Raw genomic sequence first — 25,466 nt, 5'->3', positions numbered from 1 at the left:
TGTTCCAGTGGTCTCTAGAACAGATTGGGAACAATAGAAACATTGAGACAGCAGATATTTTCCACCAGCGTTTACAACAATAATGCTGCACTGTGGCTACGCTCCGCCCAGACTGGCCCGAGACAACCCCCATCTCTCCGTCAATTCTCCCTTATTCCGCCTGGACTACATAATGAAGTCAAACACAAACCATCACTGGCAATCTGCAGCGCATTAGAAGGGCCTTGATTCAATCTAAATCATGCTGCACCTATCTGAATCAGCGTGAGAGTAAATTTACCATGAGTCCATAAAGAAATAACCTATTTTATGACTTTTAGCAAATACATTTGGTTATACTTTGCTTCTATTTAGACAATAAGTAGCCACATGAAATATAAGATACTTCACTATAAAGACTACCCGTGTAAAAAGAATGCAAGAAAAGGGGAACATGTAATTGAATAATAATTAAAATAATATTAAAAGAAAATGGTCCGGAAGGCCGACATAATCACCATCTCAAGACACCGTTATTTCAGAGCAATGAAAAGAGAATGTGATAAAGGTTAATATTATGAAGTGCACAATTTGATTCTCAGTGCATTCAGTGGGGTGTAGGGGCTGAGATATTACCCTTCACACTACTGTCCTTTGCTGCCAAGTTACCAGCTGAGGACAGGGATGAAAGATGGCGCAGGCCAAACTTGTTTAGAAAAATCCCATTATTGCACAATCCCGGCTCTCTCCCTCATAGGCACCACTGACTACAACAGCAATGTATACAATCCATCCACCTTCCCACCCACATATTATTCCTCTTTACCAGGACACAATGAGCGTGCAGCTGCAACCACACACACACACTGCCAAATAAATGGCGACACCGGTCTCTGTAGGATTCATTGTAATTTGTTATTAAGGATAATAATTTCAGTGCAAGACGGGCTCACTGCTGCGTGTAGAGGAGCGTGTTGTGCACAGGACCAAAATGGTTTCTCTCTGCAGGTGAAATAGATGTTACAGCTGTAGAGATCCCCCTTCCCTCACTCTATGCACCAAACTGTCATGACAACAACACATGTAGTTTGACAAACAGCCATTTCACAGAACAAACTGTTCAAAAAAAGTCAATTTTATATTTCACACTTGATAATATTAGCTATTTTGATAGTCATACAATTAGGTGAATCATTGGACAACGCAACCGATGCAGAATACAAATGAACACAGATGGAAATAATTATTTATGGAGTGAATGAATAAACAATTACAGAAGAACTACATAAATAAATTATCCATCCGTTAATATCTACACGATTACTGACCAATTTAGACTATTTGGTGATAAAGATAATAGTGGGGATAATATTAAACACAGTAGTGTTAGGCCTATAGGTTGAAACAAATCAACACACCTTTAATTACACTAAACACCATTACCAGCATTAAGTGTTCTAAATTGATGATGAAAACTTAATTTTATTAAATTTTATCTTAATAGAATTTGTATTTTACAAACACAGACATGCATTCGTATACACACATATTCACACACAATATTACATTTTGGGAACTACTATTGATAATTGTTAATCAATATATATAATACACAAAACAATGAAACGAGGATTTTGATTATTTTGTAAAGCTGTACACAAAAAAATCCAATTGTCTATAGTTAATATTTGCAATAGGCTACATCCACAATTGTACACATAACCCCAAAATTAACAGACTAAAACATACTAGAATACAACTAGGCCTACAATTACATTAAAACATAATGGAATACAACTAGGCCTACAATTACACCATAATTTAAAGAGACTACGTAGTTTGTTTCTTTAATTCAATTACTATTAAAGAATACTGATTTGGATTTATAAGGTCACTTTTCTGACATTGGTGGACACGTGCACTCAATAAATAGCTCAGAACTAAATTTATTATCTCTCAAAACAGGTATATTATTCATCTGTGTGTGAGTATATGCGTTTGCGAGAGAGAGTGCTTTTGCAGACAATAACATCTAATAGACAAGAACACTCGAGTAGTCTCATAGATTTAGTCCAGATATCCTATTTAAAAGACAAGCACATGTATTTACTGAAAGGGGGGTGTAGCAGGTTAGACCGCATCATTTGTAACAAAACCGCCTACATATTAAACCCTGCTTCAACTATAATTGCAACATGCATGTGCAAATTACCTAAATAATCAACAGTAAAGGCAACACCTGTGTTAATACAGCATACACCATACAATATGGTTATGGGCAAGCTTTTTACAGCTTAATGGTCAGTGAAAATTAAAAACAGATTAGTATCATCTTTTCAGAGATTCAGTCGTTCCCATAGATCCTATTTTCTAATAATTAATTCCTTACCTTTTTGTGTCTGTCTTTGAAAGGCAATGCTGGCCATTGCATCTCCTGTAAAAAGTCTTGCCAATGTTTCTGGTCCTGGTCTGATGAGATGAAGACGATTTCCAATTTGTCTTTGTGCTCAGAGGATTTTTTGAACTTGCTGTAAAACTCACAGAGACTGGCGTTAAACTGCTTGCAAGGGCCGTTAAGGCTACAACCGAAGTAAAGACCGAGCAGAGACAGCTTGCTGCCCAGGGCTTGCACATCTACCTCGGCTTTCTCGCTGTTCACGAGCCGCTCCCCGAGAAGATTCACCAGAAACTCCGACATCGCAGCTGCTCGAGTCCTTGAAACAGACCCTTGTAATTCCGTTATCTAAGCGAGACTATTGAAGATTGAAACGGAAAGCCTCACTGACAACCAACACTCAATCGTCCTCCACCGCCAAATCCTTGTCGTACGATGAAATGTGTTCACGACAGACTAGGCACACTACCGTTTTACCACTCTTTCAATCTCAGCTCAATACACACCAGTGAGGTGTGTGCAGGAATGCGCTCTAGTTATATTCTTCAGCAACCGTGGTTGCGCGCCCCCCCGTCAAAATCACGCAAGTCTTTAATGACATCTAGTTATAAAATGGCGATATTGCATAGCCTATCAATATATTACATGTTGGTAGTATACATAAGTACAGTATAATATAGCCCACTGTCAATACTGAATGTGTCGTAAATTATTTTGGGATTTTAAAACCAGGACTTCTTTCTTGCTGCCTCTATCGTGACTCGTCACATAGGCTAATACTCAGGATGAGTCTATAGGCTTGCTGTTGAATTGTGTACCCAATTATTATTTAATTACCCATCACCTAAAAATATTTAAATCTAAATGTAGAATGTTCGTGGTTTTTCTAAACAAGCAGATGACATCAGATGTAAAAGAAGAAAAAAAGTCTGAGCTTTTCTAAATAGCAAGGCATGAGTGCCACCTACTGTCCCTTTAGCAAAAATCAGATGGCGAATTCGTAGGCTTCAGAAGACGTTTAACCCTTTAAGTTTATTTTAAATATTAGAATAAACAGCTGAAAAAATCACAACCGATCCATTTGACATTTTATTCGTCTCACGTAACCAACATGATTGTTATGATCAAGTCAACACAATCACAGCACGACAGAAAGCACAGCCTATTTTAAGTTTATATGTAGCCTACTCATTAGTCTACCTTTCAAGTTTATAAACCTAATCACGAAATACAGTTCACTTCCTCTGCATAACACTAAACAATCCAACAAAGCAGAGGGGTATGTCATACGCATCGAAAACACCTTCATTATTTTATACATTTCCAAATCCCCATTGATGTATAAAATCAATCCACAATTCTACTAAGGCCTCAGGTTGCAATTGGTTAGATAATTTGAATAGATTTATAGACATTCACCAATTGGTAGTATTGCCACTCTGACTCTTAAACATATTTTAAATGGGAACCTAAAGAATACAACTTTATTTTGTAGTGAAATTTAATTTAGTGAGAAAGGTAGGATCATCTTCCATCCCAGTACAGATACAGGGAGCACATGGATGATGACCGAGAAGATTTTGCTCTTCTAATCCTCAGTGAACATCATTCTCACCAGGTCTGCTTTGAAACACTCCTCCTCCACCAGCTTCTGAGGCTGAAAATCACAAATTCACATCATTTCTGTTACCTGCTGGCATCCAATAAAATAACAATTCAGCTCACCTTTTTCTAGTATAAGTTTGTTTTTTTAATATATTTTTTTCAATGAGATTGTTAAGTTGTTGCATTTGAAAAAGTGAGCGGACGAAAATGGAACTTTCCACATAATCTTTCCAATACCTTTTTTTAACAGAACATATGAGGTGATGATGATTTCTACCAGACAGATCTCTTGTTAAAGTATTATATTAACACTATGTGTCTGAAAAATAAATGATGCCCTTCTTACCGTTCCATATCGAAGCAGAGTGGGAACCCCACTTAGCTTAAGCGTCTTCTTAAACTCATTACTTGGATCTTTCCAACTAGGTAAATGTACAAAAGTAAACATAGCAAAAAGATTAGATACAATTAACAGAAGTTAAATTGCTTTAATCCATAACTATTACGATTCTTATTCTAAATGAGGCATTGACCAAATAGAATATATTCAATAAAAGTCATATTTAGAAGTAGGCTAGGCCTAAATCAGGATGAATTGCAATGGAAGAAAGTCAATTGGGGGAAATGAAGACTTACTAGGGTCTCTCTCCAACCTGACAGTAGATAAACACTGAACCGTCAGGAAGGTGGGACATCTCTCCTCGAACCACCGGCTCCGCTGCAGGAGAGGAGATAAAATGATATGCACTTTGAAAATGATACGCAACTTGAGGCCACGGTTGGCTTCTGTTCTCATACAAAGTCAGGTAAGCACTTATTATTCTTATAGCCCTTCTGCATGGTTACGCCATTGCAAAAATGGTTCATAACCTGTATGCAATCAGAAAAACACTAGCCTGTCTATAATTGTATGGCACACCTCACCTGCATTGTCATTGCGTGTTATCAAAGGTGTAGGGAAGACAGTGAACATCTTAAATGACAGTAGTGACAGAGTGAATGTTTACTCTGCTAAAAGACAGATTCAGAAAAGGTTACTGTGACTGGCATCAAACGAAAGAATACTAGCTTACCTTTTACACAGTCTGGGCACCAGCTCATTCCCTGTGCGTCTTTATTTCCAGAAAAATATGCAAAAATATCCTTTCCCTTCCTCTCAGACACTGCTTTGCTAAATTCATCGTAACCATGAACTTTCACTTCTTCAAATTGAGCCATACTTGAATCAACAGCACAACAATTGAATCACGCAGATGTTGTGGGTTAAATGCAGGTGTTGGAAATGAAGAGGAGTGAAGATTGTTCGCACACCCTTTGCACTATGATCTCTTCTAAAGTACTCACGAGCACTTGACAGCATGCAGTACTTCCTGTATATGCAAATATTCTTAAAGTGACACAAAACAACATTCCTAGTAAATATTCTACGGTATTTTGCTGCTGCTTCAAATGTTGAGAACAAAATGATTGAAGTAATTCAATAACATTAATGTACATTTAATAACATTTTGAAACAAATGGTATGCCTTATCGATATTTAAGTTAGATCACAAATATTCGCCAATGAGTCTGTTTGACATTTTAGACTTTCCGTAGGTTGAAAAGACCGTTTCCTGTTTTCTGAAGGCATAGCTTCCCGTTGTCATGGCGGCGTTTCAAACGTCTGTTTGCTAGCTAGCTACTTGCTTTACTAGTAAAATGCTATTAGTAAATAATGGCAATTCTCTAGCTATCTATCACAATAACAGCTACGTTTCTAAAAGAAACAACGATGATCTTAGCAGGGCAAGGTCAAGCAGCAAAAAGCTGGGTTGCCATAGGTTCAAATCAGCACTGTGGTACTGGGCTGTCCAAAACACAGGTACTGTACAGTAGACATGCTAGCGTTGTAATAACGTAGAGCTAGCTAGTTAACTAGTGCTAAAGCTATCTATCTGTATGAGCCTACCTAAACTGTTACCTCTATCATTACAGTTAACTACTACTGTACCTATTTGGTCATTCTAAAACATTCAATTGTTTTGATTTAGCGAGATTAACTGAAAGTACAGTACTCTAAGGAGTCAGCGAGATTATTATTTGCTGCTAGTATCCCTGTTAACGGTAGCACTACTATAACGCTAGCTTGCTAGGTTAGCTAGCCTAGCTACTGCAGGTACAGTATGAAGGGAACTTCTGTAGTCAAAGTGTTGCTAAATTCCAAATCTTAAACTTTGAGCTAAACCCATAAACTTAATACTCGTGACTAAAGTCATCAATGGTCTTGATTCCAACAAATCTGTGCAAAAGTGTTAATATCATTTTCAAGGTCTGACCTGTCACAGGGGAGGTTGGTGAATGATAATTGACTGTGTTCATGTAGTATTTCGAGCGTTTGATTAAGGCTGAGTTTGGCGAGTTAGTTACTCTTAAACCGATACAAATAGAATTTTTAGCTATCACTCTTGTATTTTTTTGTCTGACACGAAGCCGACAAGTAATGCCAATGTTACAAAATATACAGTTCATTCTTACTCCTCTCTTGTACAGTTACTGTTTAATAAGGCTGTACCAGCCAGTGCCTACAAACCTGCATCCAGAGTTGGCCCACCAGCCCCCATTGTGATTGAGAAGTTAACGACCAATGGGGAGGAGCAGCAGGATGAAGACAGCACCAGGAGTTCCATGAGCTTCTCTGCTCTCTCAGAGGAGAAGCTACTGGCTGCAGTCCGGCTGGCTAAACGGGACCTGAGGCGGAGACGGCAGGAGTCTCTCATCAACTCTCCCATAAGACCTCAGCAGCCAGAGAACCATCCATCTAACAACAGCACAGATGATCTGCCACAGGTTAATACGATGCTGTATCAAGGATGTTCATTTATAGTGACCTGAATTGAATAAACATTGTCATATCGGAGGTTCATTTTGTAGAGATAAGGCTCTTCGTTATGTATGGACAACTCTACTTCATTGTGACTCATACTTCAAAACCCACCACCATTCTGTTCCAAGCAGAGGATGGACACAGGGAGGACAAAGGCTTCTGTTCCAAAAGAGGAGGTAACCCGGTCAGGAGCCAGTGTTCTGGTCTACACCCCCCAGAAGCTGTCTGCTCCTCCCTGGCCGGAGCAGGGTCGTTCCCCCCCTACCAAAGACCCTGGCCCAGGTCAGACCAACAACAGTCCGGAGCCCAAGCTCAGCCAGGAGATTCGCAGGCTGCAGAAAGAGCTGGCCATCTACATTCAGAGAATTGAGCAGCTGGCTAGCAGAGGTAACACTTAGAAACAGGTCATGTTGTTTGTAAAAATAAATAAACGATCGTATTTAGGATCAACGTTGGTTGTGTTTTTCAGGCGGTTCACTGGAGGAGCCCCTGGAGCCCGAGGAGCAGCGGAGGGTGGAGGTCCGCAGACAGGAGCAGGCGGCCCGCTCTGCACGCATCATCTACGTACTGCAGCAACAGGCGAGTCATGCAGTGTGCAACCGCATCACAGAAAGTATAGTGAGAAGGGCGTCAGTTATCAGCCTTGCATTCCATTTCGTGCTAGTTCACAGTATGCGTATCTACACAGGTGAAAGAGATCCAGGCGGATATAGATAAGCTACGTTCCCCAAAAATTCATCACACGAAAAAAGTAGGTTGTGCCCCAGTCGCAAGTTATCATGCACGTAAAAACAAAACACTCATCTCATGTCCAGTAATACAACATGAATGAGCATTTGAAGCCCTTGTGTGTTTCTCTCCCAGTCCAGAGCCATGGACAGACTGGCCGCTGCCCACAGGGGGGCAGTCAGGGCCATGCAGGTCTTCACCAGCCAGCTCTCTGCTCCGTCCGAGGGCAGAGTGCCTTCCCATTACAAAGAACTTGGCCAGCTGATTCGCCAGCTCTCTCTGTGCTCTGCCAAGGTGGAGGTGGGCCAGGGCTCCGCCGTGCCCGAGACGGCCCTGGACATCTTACAGAAGCTGGAGGTCAGAAACAGGAGCACGCGGTCTCGTCTTCCACAGCTATCACACACCACACAGGGGTGTGGGGGAGTGTTTTATTGAAGTCATAAAGGACTGGAAATTAAAAGCTATATTTGGTTCTATACATGCAGTAGTGACACCCACACGGTTTCTTAAGTTTGTTTGCTTTCTGAGATATCAGACTTGGAGTTAATTTCCTGCTCTTGTCTGTGTGTCTTAGACCCTCGACTCAGCGCTGAGTAAACAACACAGGCCACAGAGGAGGCCTGCCCCAGGACGCAGCTCCTCCCCTGCACGCTGGGGCTCTTCGCATCACAGCTCGTCGCCCCCCCGCGCAGCCAGGGGCCCTGCCACCAGGGGCCCTGCCACCAGGGGGCCTGCCACCAGGGGGCTCCAAGGTGCCCGGAGAGCTGTGGGCCCCAAGAGGAGCTTTCCTGGTGAGAGCTGAGGAGCTGCTCCACCCGTCTGAATGAGCCAGCAGAGAGACAGACTCATTATTCCTCAGTCAGCTGTGGCGCAGAAATACATTAGCATTTTGATTAGGATAATTGTCTTCTCTTCCTTCTCGGGGCTCATTTCTTATCATTGCAACATCAATAACTTGCGGGGCAATTTTCATTTTCAATTTTCAAAATCCTTTAAAGCAAGGGAACAGCGGAGGGCTATGTTTCTGCCCGATTGCTTAAACGGCACACTCACACTGCAGTGTGAACCAATATAGCGCGTCGAACAAACAGATCTCCTCAAAGGCCTCCGTCAAAATCACTTTCCCTCCAAGTGCCTTGTTTGTTTGTTTTCTTCACTTGTTCATTACCAATGAGGGGGCAAATCATTCCATCTCCCGTGGCTTAGCAAATCACCTGACGGCCTCTTGTTCTGCTGTGTTTGAGCTTCCTGCTGGGTCGTAATGGCTGCGCCAGGGGCGGAATTTAATGAGGATCCCTGCTCAGAGAGAGTACAGTAGGTTTGAGAGCCTGGTGGGGCCGTGGCCTCTCTGCGGTTGCTGCTGCTGTCTGTGTGTGTGTGACTGAGCAGCACACGCTGGCCCGCCCGCCCGCGCGGTGCGTGCATCCAACGCACACCATCTGCATCCAATGCAGCCTTGTTTCCCCGGCAACAACTGTACTAACAACCTCTACCATCCAGAAACAAACAGGATGGTTCTGTCTGTGGGCGAGGTACCTAATGACAACGGTGTTATACCAAAGGTCATAAGCACTGCAACTGCTCTGACTGTAATAGCAATCCAGGCAGTGATATATGTCTTGTGATGGATGTTGTCCTTATATGTGTTTGGCAGGTAGGAGGGTCCCCCAGCCCCCCAGATCCAGTCAAGCTGCCCCACTGGAGCGCAGCCAGGTGCTGCGTGCTGGTCTGGAGAGCCTGGTCCTGCAGAGAGAGCTCAGAGAAGGAGGACAGGTAGGAACTGAGCCCCACTCATCCTAGGGCTCATTGTCATGAACTTGCTGTGGATGAGTTGATCTGAGCCACAGACTGGAGACATATACTCTCCTGTCTCTTCAGAAGCCAGGTGGCCAGCTACGGGATGTGGGTTTTCAGCAGCCTACAGTGGCCTCCAGACTGAGGGTCAGCCAGCTTCCCCAGAAAGAGCCCTCTGTACCCTGGATCCCAACGTCCCCTCACTCTCCTCCCAGACAACGGTGGGAATAAACATGGATCTCTCTCTCTACCTCTCTCTCTCTCTCTCTCTCTCTCTCTACCTCTCTACCTCTACCTAAAGATAATTGATCAAAGCGAGACACAAATGGTATATGCATGCATCTCGCTTTCTTCTTTCCCTCTCTCTCTTTGTATCTGCCTCTCTTTCTGTTTCTCTTTCTTCCTCTTCCTCTCGTGTTAATGAACCCTCCTCCTTGGCTGTGGCTTCAGCCCCCCTCACAGGAGGCCAGAACCCCGCTGTCTCTTCTCCCCTGGGATGCCCCCCGCAGCACCGTCTGAGCGGCCCGCCTCCCCGCCCCCGGGCCCCCCGCCCCCAGGCCCCCCGCCCCCAGGCCCCCCAGAGCAGCAGGAGCAGCAGGGGATTATGGGAGGGGCCCAGGTGACGTCAGAACAGGGACTAAGCCCGGACAAGAAGAGACAAGCCCAGAGCGAAGCTCTCAGGTCAGATTCACCTCCAGTGCCCCAGGTCCTCTTTGACCCAGCACATAGGATGACAGGGGACATATTGGTTCCCTATGGACGATGCCATGTAACATGTCTTGCTCTCAGTTTTTGACAACAATCTGGAAAGAGGTCTCGGTGAAGGCGACCCGTTATGGTCGATGAAAAAAAGTGAGAAGCCGCAAAATCTGAGTATAGGGTTAAGAGAGCAATAGCTAAGTTGCTTTTAGCTATAGATAGTAGCAAGTTAACAACCTGTTCTGGTTATCAAAAGTCACGTTTATAACTTCACTGGAAGTTCTAGACCTGGCCTATTTTTTCACAGAAATAATGATCACTGACGTGTGCATAGCCAATATAGCAGTTTTTTTTAAATAGAAATGGTGTTGTTACGCAGGTTACCTCTCTTCACAATGTGTGCTTACTGTGGCTCTGATGGACACTGTCTTCTTTGATCGCTCAAATACATTTAGCTGTGAAAGCAAACTGTTTGGCTCCAGTGGTGTTGTTAAACGTGTGATGAGCGGGAATTAAGTAAACGGATGTGTTGTTGGGGGGCCGCAAAAATGTTTGAGCTATGCAAGTGGGCGGCAAAGTGGAAAGGTTGGGAATGGCTGGGTTAGATTATGTTTGGTAGGAGCTTAATGGACTTGTGCTAGATAATATTAATCTTATATTGGAGGAAACAGGATAACTGAGCGAGCCAGTAGTTCACCGCGAGAACAGGAATATTTATGGCTTGACTCATTTTCCGTAATGAAGTTATTTTAAATCTTGATGTCAGACCCCACTTGCTGGAAGCCCAGGGCAGTACTCTAATTCCAATTCGAAGTTAATCTTTCCTATAAATTAGGTCTGGATGCTCTCTAGATTGCAGACTCCCCCCCCCCCCCCCCTCTTCTTGTAGCATGTTGATTTATAAGGAGACCTGCACTTAATCTTGGTAGATTGAGTGTTTCACATCATTCTTTCACTTGGTCAAATTTTAATTAGAGGCGTTGTGAACTCTAAATAATCGAAGCCTTACAGCTGGCTTGCACTGGTGCTGACATATAAAAATAGTGAATGCGGGGAGCTAATTGAAGCTACTTGTGTTTGGTTTTCCTGGTGATTGACGGCCTAGGCAAGCCTGGCTGGATAAGATGACGAGGCAGAGGCTGATGGAGCTGGACCGACTGAGTCAGGAGGCAGTAAGACAAATCCACAGAATGAGGTACAGTGCCAGGGGGCCTGCTTTCTCCCAGGGGACGTGTGGTGGCCTGCACTGGGCGTGCTTTACAGTGTTGTGCTTATCTCATTCTGCAGGTGTGATGTGGGCTCTTCGACACACTGGGCAGAGAGAGGGGATCAGGAGACTGGAGGAAGACTGGCGACGCTGTCGGGCCAGGCTCAGGTGGCTACTCAGGTAACTACTCAGATCTCTATCTTGTACACACACACACGCGCGCGTACACACACACACACACACACACTGCTACCATGTCCAGCTACTGCAAGCTGTTAGCTTCTCCCCTGAATGTGTACGACTCAGATGGGGAAATCAATACACGTCTCATTTGTTATTGAAAAATCCATATGGCTGGTATTTACTCTCGGATTTGTGTCCTGGCCAGGTCGAATAGAGAATTTATGACTTGTGTGTGTGTGTCGACCTGGTTGTTCCTGTGCTTGAAAGGGCAGAGCCATGGGCAGAGACCAAGAGGACTGGTAGGAAGTGTGTCAGAGAGCTCATTTTGTAATCGTTGTGAGCTCCTGGTGATTGGAGAGAGATGGGGCAGGGAGAGTTCACCTCTGAGACAGTGTGTGTCTGGTCAGGCTGGAGTCAGGCTGGAGTCAGGCTGGAGTCAGGCTGGAGTCAGGCTGGAGTCAGGCTGGAGTCAGGCTGGAGTCAGGCTGGAGTCAGGCTGGAGTCAGGCTGGAGTCAGGGTGCCTTCATGACCTCCCTCTCTCATCCATTCACCCTAGGCTTTCATGACGGCACTGACCTGTTCTAGCAGTGTAGCCGTGCTTCTCTGTATTTACATGACAAGCTGAATTGTTGTGATGTGAAAGAAGAAAGAATCGATGACAGGAAGAACTTGAAGACTATAAAAAGTTTTATTAGAATCTGGATGGGAATCGTTGGTCCATCAATGCCTTGCACTTGGAGGTCGAATGAATGAAGTGGGTAGGTTACAGAAACGTACGTAAATTGGAGGAAACAAGTGCAAATATAGTCTATTTAATATATCGTTCTAGGGCATGGTAATGGGTAATCACGTTTCTGTCTTTCAAAGGATGCATGACAATATTGTATATCATCCTTGTAAGGTCCTTCTGTCTCAAGCTAGAGGCCTCATATCTTATAAAAAGAGCTTCACCCAAGAGACCTTTTGACCTTGGAAAGATGGATGTCAAGTCTCACTATCCTCATTCTATCATGAATTTAACAAATCAGTGATCCAAAAGATCCAAATCTTTAGAGAAGAATTGATTCTGAATCGCAACGATTGAGTTGACTGGAGTCATCTGGAAGGCCCATCGTGATCTGAACCCACAGGCTCCTGTTCCTCGTGTGTGTCCCTGCAGGCTGTGGAGAGTACTGAGCAGGTCAGCCAGGCTCTGCTGGAGGAGCTGCTGGACGAGGCAGCGCGGGCAGCCTGGACGGCCCAGACAGACAGGCTGGCCGAGGGGCCGGCCCAGAGACGGCTTCAGGCCCCCACCCTGGAGGACATGCTGCTGAGGATGGAGGAGATGGAGGTGAGATGGGAGGGGGGATGGGGGGTCTAACCTATGGAAAAGGCCACAGCGGATAGGTCTTGGGGAGTCTGAAAGGGCACTCGCTGGGTTGGTTTATGGTTCCTTTGAGTTGTTTGACAGCTTCGGTCTGGGGTGTACCTTCCTTATAGTGAGTCTGGCGCCTGTCAACCGTTTATTAGCTTTGGGATTGTTATTGTTGACGTGGCGTGTGGCCACAGAAGAGTTGATTGAAATGCTCCTTTAATGGCAACTGGCAAGTACATTGATGATCTGTCATGTCTCTTCCTGTCTGGGCAGAGAGACCAGGAGGCGGTGAGGAGACGGTTTAACACCATCTCATACTCTGACCCCTACGACAGCGACAGAGAGGAGGCAACTGGTGGGTCAAACAACCAAGTCAACACCCTCTGTCCACTCCATCCCTTGTACCTACAAAACACGCAATAACTGAACTGTATCATTCCTTTACAGGGTTTCCCCCAGAAAATGTGTTAGTTAAGGTGGTAGGGTGGGGTTTGCCGTCAGACCGGGAGGGTGGGTTGGGGGGGGACATTATGAGATAGACTAATGCGTTCTGCAGAGAAGGGAGACTGCCGTTGGTCACGTTTTGGAATGGAGGGGAGAAAACAGGACACCGGTGGATATTGCTATAAAAAAAAAGGTTAACATTTTTTTATTTGACGATGTAGTTAAGGCGGCAGGCGTGTGTTGCTTAAGCGGCCGGCTTAACTGAAAAGGGCTGCGGCGGGAAACCCTGCTTCATATTCATATATTCCTTTAACAGATGTTTGTCCTCTGCTGTCCTCCAGGTGGCAACAGTGTGTAGGTGTTTTTTGAGGGCATTGCTTACTTCCTCTGTCATCACTCACCCTTCCCCTCCCTCGCTCTCTCTTTCTTTCAGGGACCAAGCCACCTGCTCCAGGCTCCAGGAGAGTCTCTCCCAGGAGAGTCTCTCCCAGGACAGTCTCTCCCAGGACAGTCTGTCCTTGGTCAACCAGGCCCCCCGGACCAACCCTAAGACACTCCCCCACGGCTGACATCATCCTAGAGAAGCCCAATGAGATGGGGTGGGTTGCCATGACTTCTTATCCCTCCACATGTGTGTCAAGAGCCTGCGGTTCCTTCTGCTGTTGGGCTCTGCAGTAGCCAGCTTGCAAGTGCCACTGTGGTTCCCACTGAAATCACTTTTTTTAATTTCAAGGCTGAACGAATAGACACACAAGAGGCCTAACCGAGAATCTCACTGCAGTTATTCAGATGCATGGCTAACTGGGTTGTGCTGACTGTAGTGTTCTAACGAGGTGACATGCCCTACTTGGGTCATCAGTCCTGTGGAGTCCCTACTTCTTTTGGAATCATTGTAGAGTAAAGTGGTGGATGACATCACTTAACCTGTCCTCTACTCATCAAACTGAAACTCAAAGGCTCAGCAAAGCACTAATTAACAGGTGCCAAAGCGACATCCGACAAGGTAATGGGATAATTACAGGATGGAAAATCATTCTAACCGATGATAAAAGAGTAGGACGAAATAGCAAGTCTGCTAAAAAAAAAAAAAAAAACATCACTGTATCCACTCCATGCCTATATAGTCATCTATGGATGTCGTAAAAACGTGTTTGCCCAGCTTAGTTTTGCTTTAACACTCCTCGCCCGTACCCTCAACCTCCTCTTCTCCACACACACACACACACACACACACACACACACACACACACACACACACACACACACACACAGCCCAAATCTTTGGCATCTCCTGTCCAAAGCCTTGGCTTCACCTGCTGCTGTGGCATCAGCTAATGAGGGATGTCAAGGAGGATGGGTTGAGGAGGAGGCAGGGAGCGAGAGCCAATCGCAGATGGCAGAAGTAAGTTGTTGAGAGGGAGAGCGAGCATGCCAGCGTGATTTAACTGAACAGCTTCAAGCCACGCCATTAGCAGATTAAAGTCCCCTCAGTCGGTCTCGGCTCCTCGCCTTGCTGGATCCTCTCTGTTGTCACTTCCTCCTGCATCCTCATTGGCTCGTTTCTTGTCCTGGCACCTCGTTCTGTTTTTTAGATTTCAGACGTGACAAAAGAGCGCTTTGCAGACAGCTCTTTGAAGATAGTTTTTTTCTTTTTTTCCACCGACCTCAAGGCTGCAAAGGTAGCGACGGCTGGCCTCCTGTGAAGCCTGTGGTATTGATCCCGGGGCTGGCAGAACTGGCACCTTGCCCTGTCCTCTCAGCCCTGGATCCTGTCTCAGTGAAGGTAGCCGCAGACTCCAGGCTCACGGTGTTTCAGTGTGTCTCCCACGCCCCAGGAAATGACATGCTTGGGGCTCACTAGTGTCGGGTCACATTTGTGAGAACGTTCTGTGCCATGCCTAATACAGCTCTTTGATAGGCTCTCTGTGATAGAACTATAAGTGTTCAGTGTTCAATTTGGCTCCTCCACTGGTTTGGCCTCAGTAGTTAGGATTGCATTGAATAATGCAGGACTGGAAGGCTGGATATTACTGTGCGTATTAGTATTGACGAGTGTATGCTTGTCTGTGAGGGCACAATTATTTTAAAGTGTCTACAATACAGTAAAATGTTGTGTGTGACCAGGAGGGTGGGGTCTGATTTGAAAATCAATTGACATTGATCCATGCTGTCGATGACGCCTCAATTTCATTCCCACTGTCACCCAAGACCCAGATCGAAGCATTCAGTTCTCATCTTCTCTTTCAACAATTGTCGATGTGCTGAGAAAGAAAATGAGTCAACCCAACACTTTGGCAAATATATATATTATTTTTTGATCCCACACTCCAAACATGACAATTTAGGGCTTGTTTTTCTCCCCACAACCTCCCAGGAACTTTTCTCTGTGTTGCTCAGAGCAGTGTCTCCTGAAGGCTGCTAAAGGAGGCTCTAGAGGAGCCGCGACTTGTTTTGTTAGTTCCTGGTAAGCGAGCCGGGTCGCCCGGGATTGCTGTGTGTGTTTCAAGGTGGTTATATATCAGCCATAATAACCTTTGTTCCAGGCTCCACCTGCTTGTGTGCAGCTGCTGTGCAGGAACCAACGCACACAAGCCGTCACCTGTCTCACATGTGCACATTGTAAACATGCTCTCAGACCAGTCCTCAAGCTCAAGAGAGTCTTTTCTATCTTCCGTCAGCCCTCGCAGATGCGGGGGGTGGGATTTGTCCTGGCTGAAGTGAGACGTGCTTGATGCGTTGTCAGGGATGCTGTGTCACTTCACACCCAGATAAGCGGACAGGAGATGATGCGGTTTCAAGAGAGGCCCTTCAGATAACAGCCGGCTGCTCGCAGGTGTCTGTGCCCGGCTCATGAGGGAGGCCCGTCCTCTGATTGGGTGGGAGGCACCCCCTCTGATTGGTTCGTGGGAGCGGTCCTCACAGGAGGGGCGATGAGATGCGACCACAGGCTCAGACCTCAAAAAGGTCTTAGACAGCAACCCGCCTCAACCATGTGGCGATTTGGTCATGCTGTGGAGCGGCCAATTAGCGGCTGCTGTAGAGCGGCCAATCAGCATCCTCTTCAATCGGAAGAGGTGCCATCATCCTTGTACGTGGGATGCCTGGCAGCGTGCTACGCCTATCACCAAGGCACTTTGAAGGCATTATGCAGTGGACCACAGCGCCTGGGCTGTGGAGCCAGCCCACACGGCAAGGCAGAAGTAAATGGTGCAATCAAAACATAATCATTACTCGTGTTCATTTGTTTTGTTGGACGGCAAGCTATGTCAGATATCTGCATGATGATATGTTGCTGGAGAGCAGGAAACTGGGATCAGTCTCATTGAGAGTCGTTGACACGATTGTTAATGAATCTTTGTTAACACGGTCTCTATAGAGCCTCACGTCACAGGATATATTGAGCTGGTGAGTGCTGTGGAGAATTCCCCCGGCCCCGGCTCGGCCTCCAGAGGGCCTCTAGAGGGGGCTAGTGACTCCATTAGGCCATGGGTAGCGGTGTGTGTGTGTGCGTTGACAGCCATGGCGTTGAAGGCACGTACGAGAGCCATGATTAGAGTGGTGGCTTTGTGGAAGTGGAACGTGGGCCCAGATGCTGATTAGGGTGGAGGGCTCATTAGGTTTGTGGATGTTTGTCTAAGCCCCTGATTCCCTGTGTTTACATCCCACACTGCCTGGTGCCGGGAGAGGCAGGAGACTCCAGCACCGCAGGCAACACAGACACTGTGTGTGTGTGTGTGTGTGTGTAGGTGTGTGTGTGTGCGTGCATATCATTACACTCTCTTTCACTCCAGGAATTGAACAATGCACGAGATTGCTCATATGGCTTCGTGAAGCACGTTCATTATTCCCATCAGTTCTGTCCTCTTTGGTGATATTGTGTGCTGCAAAGCACAAAGGCAACCTTTTATTGGAGAGGGCTCCCTTGATTTTGAGCTGGAGGGGAGGGATGGAGGTTAAGGTTGAAGACATGAAGCCTGGATCATCTGTTATCCATTTCCTGAAGACTCTTCCGGCCTCTGGTGGTTTTTTCGGAAGTGCTCAGTCGTATTTCTCCCTCAGTTGTTATTTGTATCGAAGACAAATTCCAAGAGTCAGTGGATCCGGGCACTAGTACTTCTCAGTGTTTCGCTCTTTGTGGTGTCTTAATGTAGAAAACATTGGAACGGTGCTTAAAACAGCTGTGGAAAATGTGAAGTGAAGCGGCGTGAAGACGTTGTACCGTGTTCTCCAGGGACAAGCTCCAGGAGTTTGTGTTTGTGTTTGTGCACATATGTGGACACGTGACAGTGGGCGGAGGAGGAGGCGGAGGAGGAGGGGGTGGTGTTCCTACGCATCATCGGAGCAAAGGATGAGAGACGAGGCTCCACTGTGAGTGGTCGAGGCACACAAAGCCCCCGAGCCTGAAGAGCCCCTCTCCTCAGACGGACGCCATCCGACCACAGATGGCCCCTCCCCCAAGCCAATCGATGATGACATCAAAAGGACAGCCACGCTGTGGCTAGCGGGTGTTCTCTGATGTGCTCAGCTCTTGTTCTTTGTATTCATCCCCCCCCCCCCCCCCCCCCCCCCGGTGCGTGTTGGGGTCGTCTCTTTTAACCATTCTCAGAGGGGCAGTTTCTGGGAGCAGGCTATAACCTTGTTACAGGAGATGGGCTCTCAGCAGATCTGCCATGTAATCATGGCCTCCCCCTTGCCCCTGTAGCTCCATGGCTGCCCCCTGCAGGTCAGGGCTCAGAGGTTGTCCAGATGTAACCGTATGTGGAGAGCTGCTGAGGGTATAAAGGAGGACAGGATCACAGTGATTCATTCCCGGCTCAGTCGAGCACTACTCGCTGACCCAGCAGCAGCGGCGGTGGCTTGATCTTTCATCTTCTCCCAGAGTCTCTGCGTGTTCTCTCAGGCTGGGGCCTGCATCGCCCTCCCCGCCCTCCCCGCGTCACTCAGCCCCAACACTTCCTTTCTCCATCCCGTTTGATGGATCCCCTCTGGGGACACGGCTACGCTTTGGCGTTTCCTTGGGGACGCGCTGCCGGAGTCGCCGAAGAGCAGAGAAAACAAACGTCCAAAGTGGGCTTTCGTGCACGTCACGACGGGGTGGGGGGGGGGGTGGGGGGGGGGGGTTGGGGGGTTCTTCTCCGTCTTCACGACCACTCGTCCTCTGCAGTTTGTGGTGCTTCGTGTGCCGGGGCTCGTTCAGGATGGTTGACTGAGAGCTGTCTGGGGGAAGCTGTCTGGGGGAAGCTGTCTGGGGGAAGCTGTCTGGGGGAAGCTGTCTGGGGGAAGCTGTCTGGGGGAAGCTGTCTGGGGGAAGCTGTCTGGGGGAAGCTGTCTGGGGGAAGCTGTCTGGGTTGCGATGGACTTCTCGGGGTTCCTCGGGAATGTGAGGTTAAATGAGGTTAAAGGAATCTGCAGTTTGACTAAAGCCTCCTCCTCCTCTTCCTGTCAGTCAAGGACCACTCGACAGCCAGTCTGCATACAGGGGCTTCTGTTGACTCCCAGCTATCGTGAGGTGCTTGTGCGGACAGGGAGGAGATTGTACCGCACACTTCAGTTCCATTACCGGATATATTATCATTCACCTAACCTTGCCCGCAACTGTTCGCAACTCAGAAATGTTTAAATCACAGCCCTTTATAAATATGCAGCATTAATCTTCTCCTTTGTACGGCTTCCGGACAATTCTCGAGAGACGTTTCCCGACTTTGGTAACAGACTGGTTCAAGCCCACTGTCTGAAAGGGCTATGGTTGAATGGCTTTGGATTGCTTTGAATCTAAAGTGTATTATTCTATTTTGTGGATGGAAAGAGGACCTTGCAGTGCGTGGCAGGAGGGGAAACGACTGTGCTGTTGGCCACAATGGCCATTAAATGTCCCATCAGAGAGAAAATGTGTGTAGTCTGTGGATGAAGCGGGTTGGCAGGCAGGCTAAGTGCATTAACCACCCTGGCACTCTTTCTGACACACCTTCCCACTGGGCTTGGGCTGCCAGTAGCACGAGGCTGAGGCTAGGACTAGGACTGGAGGCTGGTCCTGAGGTTGGGGCCGGGACTGAGGCTGGGGCTTTGGAGTTTAAGCCTGAATCATGGGCTGAGTCCTGGGTGGACTTTGCTGAAACGCAGACTGCGTCGGGCTGGGGAGCACAGTGGAGAGCTGCTGCTGCTGAGGCTCTAAATATAGCCCTGCTAGGAGAGTGCCGTTGCCAATGCTGGGCTGATTTGTTCACAGACCGGATTAAAAACTCTGACCACTGCATCTCCCTGTTGAGTCCCCCACACTCCCTTAACACAGAGAGAGGGGTTGGTCAGAATCCTTCTGAAACCCACCCCCTGGCAGGTCCTAGTGGGTCCTGACCCCAGCGTGGCCACGGACCAATCAAAGGGTTATATGGTTACCAGGGCCTGGCTGCACATCACACCTGCTTGGGAGTCCTTCTCCCAGCAGCCAGACTCCTTAACTCGATGAGGAACAGTTCACTTCTCCGTGCCAATGAATTTCCACTTCCTTTGACAAATGTAGCCAATTGAAACAGACTGAATAAAGTCGGTCAAGGTAATAAGAAAGGCGGCATGAGGTCCGCTCAGCCATGCAACCTATCCCTGTGTGAGTTTTCTCTTTCTCTCTCTCATCTCCCCAGACGCACTCCTCAGCCTGAGGCTGGCTTCACGGAGGAGAGACCTCCTTTGGAGAGACCTCCGGAGGAGAGACCTCCGGAGGACATGGCGTCCGGTGGCCGTCTTGCCGTGGCGGGGGGGAGCCGAGGGGGTACGTGGGTCTCGGTCCCGGGCAGCTTGCTGAGCAGCATCCTGCGCTACAGAGAGGACCACGAGGCCTACCTCCGCCTGGTGGCTCACGAGGCCGTCGGCAGCTTCAACCCCTGGGCCATCGCTGACAGGTGGGCGGCAGGCGCTGGCTCTGGTCCAGCGGCGGATTTAATATTCTAGGCTTTTGTGGATTTATTCTCTCTCTCCCTCTCCCTTTCTATTCCACATTTGTATTCTCTTTGGTCTTCTCTCTTGCCGCGCGCTCGTGTTCTGCAATCTGTTTCCTGGTCTGTTTGTTCCGTGTTCAAGTGAGCATTGTTAAACGCTTCTTTACACTTCCAGGGTTGTGCGAGGTTGTTCCAGTCCTTGCTGTGATGTCAGTTCCTCCAGAGCTGTGCTCACAGTGGGAGGCGGGTGCTTGTGTCACTCACCTGGCCCGGGGCCAGGACACCTCTCTCCAAACGGGATGTCGCTGTTGCATGTGTGCTGCATTAGCTCCAGCACTTTGGCCGTGTTGACTTCACACCCTTGAGTTCCTCCGGTGCCCCGAGCATGCGATCCTCTGCTGTTCCCTCTTCTCGCTGTCTTCCATCCATACATTAGCATACTTAACAGAATTCTTAAGTTGGTGCACTGCGGTGGATTCGCTCTTTGCGAGCGCGCTCAAATGAGTCGGACAGACCAGCAGAGAAGTCTGTCAGTGAGACGAGGGAGTCGTTGAATAGCCCCGGCTATTTTCTCGCCCTCCACATCCCCAAAGGAGAGAGAGATACTATGGTGTAGATTTCTCTCCTTTTCTCTCTCCCCGTGGGTGTGTAGGAGTGTGAATTGCTTTAAAGATTCTTTAGCTGAGATGTGATACCACTAAACTGTAACCTTGCTCTTGGGGGACAAACTGCTCCTCAGTCACTGTCACCAGCGAAGAGCAAGCGTATAAAGTTTTCAGGAATTCAACTTGACTATACTTCTGGCATTAGATGGAAAAATTGTATCCTCTCACACAGGGTTATGAAAAAGCCTAGGTTATAGTAATGTGTAAAAGCTGTTATATTAAAAGTCATATTTTACAGATATTCTAACATATTAGATACTTCTCAAAATATATCTGTGTGTCAGTGTCTGCCTTTTTTACTGCCAGTCTGTCAGTCAGTGTCCTCGTATCTCCCTTTCTGTTTGCTTCTCTGTGTGTGTGTGTGTGTGTGTGTTTTGTTGTTAATAAGCAGGCAGAGTGAGTGAGCAGCACACACCCCTACTGACTGATCCCAGACTCTCTGCTGGTTCTGTCACCGCCGCAGATGCTCAACACAACAGATAGTCTTCATCTGAGGCTGCAGATAGATGAATACTGTCCACTCACATACACCAGCCAGTATGCTGTTAGAGGTCACGATTTATGATGGGGACTTTTCTTTTCATCAACGAAAATTGTGCATTTCATTCTCGAGGCATTTGTGTTGTTTTTCAGTTAAGCCGGGGGAATCAATGGTCATGTTTCGGGGTAACCTTTCTGTCTCCTCTCTGTTGTACTCCCCTCTCTGTTCTCTCCTCTTTGGCTATGTGTCTCTCCTCCCTGTGTCACTCTCTCTTATCTCTCTGTGTGTTGTGTCTCTCCAGTCTGGCTGAGGAGCTGATGTCTCTGTGTGTTGTGTCTCGAGTCTGGCTGAGGAGCTGATGTCTCTGTGTGTTGTGTCTTTCCAGTCTGGCTGAGGAGCTGATGTCTCTGTGTGTTGTGTCTCTCCAGTCTGGCTGAGGAGCTGATGTCTCTGTGTGTTGTGTCTCTCCAGTCTGGCTGAGGAGCTGATGTCTCTGTGTGTTGTGTCTCTCCAGTCTGGCTGAGGAGCTGATGTCTCTGTGTGTTGTGTCTCGAGTCTGGCTGAGGAGCTGATGTCTCTGTGTGTTGTGTCTTTCCAGTCTGGCTGAGGAGCTGATGTCTCTGTGTGTTGTGTCTCTCCAGTCTGGCTGAGGAGCTGATGTCTCTGTGTGTTGTGTCTCTCCAGTCTGGCTGAGGAGCTGATGTCTCTGTGTGTTGTGTCTCTCCAGTCTGGCTGAGGAGCTGATGTCTCTGTGTGTTGTGTCTTTCCAGTCTGGCTGAGGAGCTGATGTCTCTGTGTGTTGTGTCTCTCCAGTCTGGCTGAGGAGCTGATGTCTCTGTGTGTTGTGTCTCTCCAGTCTGGCTGAGGAGCTGATGTCTCTGTGTGCTGTGTCTCTCCAGTCTGGCTGAGGAGCTGATGTCTCTGTGTGTTGTGTCTCTCCAGTCTGGCTGAGGAGCTGATGTCTCTGTGTGTTGTGTCTCTCCAGTCTGGCTGAGGAGCTGATGTCTCTGTGTGTTGTGTCTCCAGTCTGGCTGAGGAGCTGATGTCTCTGTGTGTTGTGTCTCTCCAGTCTGGCTGAGGAGCTGATGTCCCTGTGTGTTGTCTCTCCAGTCTGGCTGAGGAGCTGATGTCGGAGGCCCTGGCAGATGTGGCTGCAGAGTTCCAGGATGTGTGCGAAGAGTATGCAGAAGCTGTCTTCACCTCTGAGTTCCTCCAGCCAATCCTCTCTCCTCCTGCCACAGTTCCACCGCTGGACAGCCAATAGGAGACTTCCTTGCCCTTCCAGATATTCTACTGTCCAGATGCCAAGCAGAGATATTATCATTATTTAGTTAAAGGAACAAGATGTGAAGCGTTACTCGGGTAAACAACATATTTACTGTCTAATATGTGACCATCAGATTAAGTTACAAATGCTGCATGAGTTTTCATTATTTTATACCCGTTTATAGGTTATTTGTTAAACTACAGACTTTCATGGGAGTATTCCATTGGAAAAGTTGGGCTACATTTGATAAGCTTAGTGAGAACATTATTAAAAAGGATTAAAAGATTATCAAACCACTTTTCGGTATATAAATCTCTCAAAGGATTACTTGCGCTTTTTATTTCTAGACGGCAATATGGAACTAAATTAATAGCATAGACCACTTCCACACAGGACACAGGAATCAAAGACCTCTAAGATTTTTTAAACATCTTCATGGCATATTTGGCTTTCGACTAACATAGTGTCCTTGTGCTCCCTCCCTCCCTCCAGTGAGCATACATTTGTGTATGATGTGGCCAAAATGACTGTTAAGTGATTTATTAAAGGTATATTGTGAATGCACACTGAAGGGGGATTCCATAGGCCCTCAGAACATGAAAGCAGCTGTGATGGAGGAGAAGAGTCAGGTTCAGACGCTGAGCCCATGGGGATCTTCCTTTGACAGGGGACAAAGTGACTTGGAGCATTAGCTCACTTTGAGTCAGTCTCTCTCTTTCCCCTTCTGTTCTGTGAGTGTCCGTGCATGCTTTTTCTATCACATTTCTTCCAAGCCATAGACAAAAACTAATTGGAATCGAGGAGGGATAACATTTTAGCTGAATATAGAAAGTACTTTCATGCTTGAAATAGGGAGGAAATCATATTTTTACTGCGTGTGCGTGCTCTTTTCTAATTATTTTATATTGTCATGGTGCAGACAGGTTATTTTTGATACGAACCTGTGTGTTCAAGTGGCTGTTACATCCCCAGACATCACAGGCGCTTGATAACAAGATCCACCTCTGTGTAAATGCAGAAGATAATGAAATAGATTTTCTTTGCTTTGATGTATTTTTTTTGTGTATTGATGTGTATGTAGGCTTGATCAAATTGATTAGTTTGATATAGATGCCTAAGTAGACAAATGTGTATAATGCTTGCTGATGCGTTATTAGCATACTATGAATATAAATGTGGTGCTTTAGCCCTGTATTTTATCTCAATACTTTTTTATATTTGAAAATCAGGTACATCCATTCAGAGAACACATGCTCATTGATGTAAATTACCAGAGCGCTGTGTTATATTAGTTTGGTTGTCCCTGTTGCTTACAGTAGCTAACCCTAATGGCTGCCTGAGCCATTATCTTCATTACTAAACCAAATGAATGTGGCAGAGCACGATGACTACTGTAGTCATCTCCATGGTACACTTCCATAGAGATGAGACATTACCGTCTGATGAATCAGGATAAGGATATTTTTTATTTTCCCCGTCTGGGTTTCTTCCGAATCCTCCGTCAGCGTTTGAGGTGATCAGACTCTGGGATGATGTCATCATCATTGGGCTCTTGTGTGGCTGCAGCTGAGTCAATGATCCCAAGGCAGGAAATCTCCAGTCAACCTTCAAAAATACCTTGCTTTACTTGAACAACATTACAAAATAGATCTTGTGTCCTCCTCTGCATGGAACAAGTCTGTTGCTGTAGTTTATATGAATGCAGTACATGTATACAGGTAATATTGAAGTGTTGGTCGGCTGAAGCACAAATGAATGGTTGTTAGTGTTACTCTGTGGATAAGAGAGGAGAGCCTAGCCTGCCAATTCCAGGTTATTGTGACTGGTGCTCCCCTCTTTTCTTAGGACTGTGTGTTATAAATAAATAGCGGTGTGTCTGTGTTGGAAAAACTGGTTCAATTGAGCTTGTTGACAGGTAAGGACTCTCTTATTGCCTCAGCAAGTGATGGGTTTTAGCCTTAGCACCTAAACATCAGTTTACAAGCCTTTGCGCTTGTGTGTTTGACTTGAAGGATTTGGAGAACTTTTTGTTTTCTCAATCTTAATTGTGTTTTATAAAGTATTCAAATCATGTATTTATGGGTGCTTTCCAATAAACGATTGTGCTAACCTACTATCTGGATCCGGGTGTTGTCTATCATACACCAACTCTTGTTGTTGTGACTGGAGACAGCTGTCATGTCCAGGCGCTGTCTCCTGTTATTTGGTATAAAAGAGATTGCTTTTAAGAAAGAAAGAAAAAAAATAATTGAATAACTTTTTTTTTTTTTTTTGCTTCCAGTCAGTTAGGCTGTTCATCTTAATCAATGCCATCTATCTTGCTGTCTTCCTGGCCCAGTCGACTTTCCTTTGGGTTAGTCCTGCTAGAATCTCAATACATCGTCTTGGGCCAGAAGTGCTTTGTCATTGGCTTTCCTGGCTGGTACAAATGGCCTGCATCCCTCAAGGGTGGTGGTAATGTTGAGTACGTAGTCCACAGTGACTTTACCTGAGGCATTTAGGTACTATCAATATTCATTAAATGGGACCAGGGTGTAAATTTGATGTTGGGATACAGACGTGACCTGTTCTGTTGATAGTAGGATGTGATGAATCTGTTACAATACTTAACTCTGCCATGGACAACACCACCAACTGCCATATGCTTCAATGTGCCAAGACAGACATTTGTTGTGACTTCCGTGTTTTCTTCAGAGAAGAAAAATGTAAAACATAAATGCCTTTAGCAGAACCTTGTCAATATTAGGGATGGGGATTTCTCATGTTTTGATATTAACTATTGCGATTGGGATTTGCAGTGTAATCCTGTTGATAGTAAGTGAGCCAGCTTTGAGCAATGGCTCAAACTGTGTTTCCCTGTCAGGACAGGGA

At 46.4% G+C, this 25,466-nt stretch overlaps 3 protein-coding genes across 4 annotated transcripts in view; 1 reads left to right on the top strand and 2 right to left on the bottom strand.

The window, feature by feature from the left end:
• Window positions 1-2,892, bottom strand: part of nxn (nucleoredoxin) — a 43,424-nt gene extending 40,532 nt beyond the window's left edge. For both annotated transcript variants that reach the window (XM_084674287.1, XM_084674286.1), the window contains exon 1: window positions 2,369-2,892. In XM_084674287.1, coding sequence (XP_084530413.1) covers window positions 2,369-2,677 — 309 coding nt within the window. In that variant the 5' untranslated portion in view covers window positions 2,678-2,892. The remainder of the gene's footprint in view (window positions 1-2,368) is intronic.
• A 558-nt stretch (window positions 2,893-3,450) lies between these two features.
• On the bottom strand, window positions 3,451-5,340 carry txndc17 (thioredoxin domain containing 17). Its single transcript, XM_084674432.1, has 4 exons — window positions 5,053-5,340; window positions 4,616-4,697; window positions 4,326-4,401; window positions 3,451-4,031 (listed from the first exon to the last, which is right to left on the bottom strand). The coding sequence occupies exons 1-4, from the start codon at window positions 5,195-5,197 to the stop codon at window positions 3,963-3,965; spliced, it is 372 nt and encodes a 123-aa protein (XP_084530558.1). The 5' UTR covers window positions 5,198-5,340; the 3' UTR covers window positions 3,451-3,962.
• Window positions 5,341-5,442: 102 nt separating this feature from the next.
• Window positions 5,443-24,708, top strand: kiaa0753 (KIAA0753 ortholog). Its single transcript, XM_084674779.1, has 18 exons — window positions 5,443-5,451; window positions 5,709-5,840; window positions 6,509-6,805; window positions 6,971-7,229; window positions 7,312-7,421; window positions 7,531-7,593; window positions 7,707-7,928; window positions 8,146-8,362; window positions 9,226-9,344; window positions 9,450-9,586; window positions 9,816-10,046; window positions 11,170-11,259; window positions 11,352-11,451; window positions 12,615-12,785; window positions 13,083-13,164; window positions 13,687-13,852; window positions 19,889-20,146; window positions 22,439-24,708. Exons 1-18 carry the CDS (start codon window positions 5,443-5,445, stop codon window positions 22,590-22,592), a joined length of 2,817 nt encoding a protein of 938 aa, XP_084530905.1. The 3' UTR covers window positions 22,593-24,708.
• The last annotated feature ends 758 nt before the right edge of the window (window positions 24,709-25,466 follow it).

This window comes from Hypomesus nipponensis, chromosome 15 (assembly GCF_054491055.1).
Source record: "Hypomesus nipponensis isolate SF chromosome 15, ASM5449105v1, whole genome shotgun sequence".
NCBI classification, from domain to species: Eukaryota; Metazoa; Chordata; class Actinopteri; order Osmeriformes; family Osmeridae; genus Hypomesus; species Hypomesus nipponensis.
This window is presented reverse-complemented; position numbering and strand designations above follow the sequence as displayed.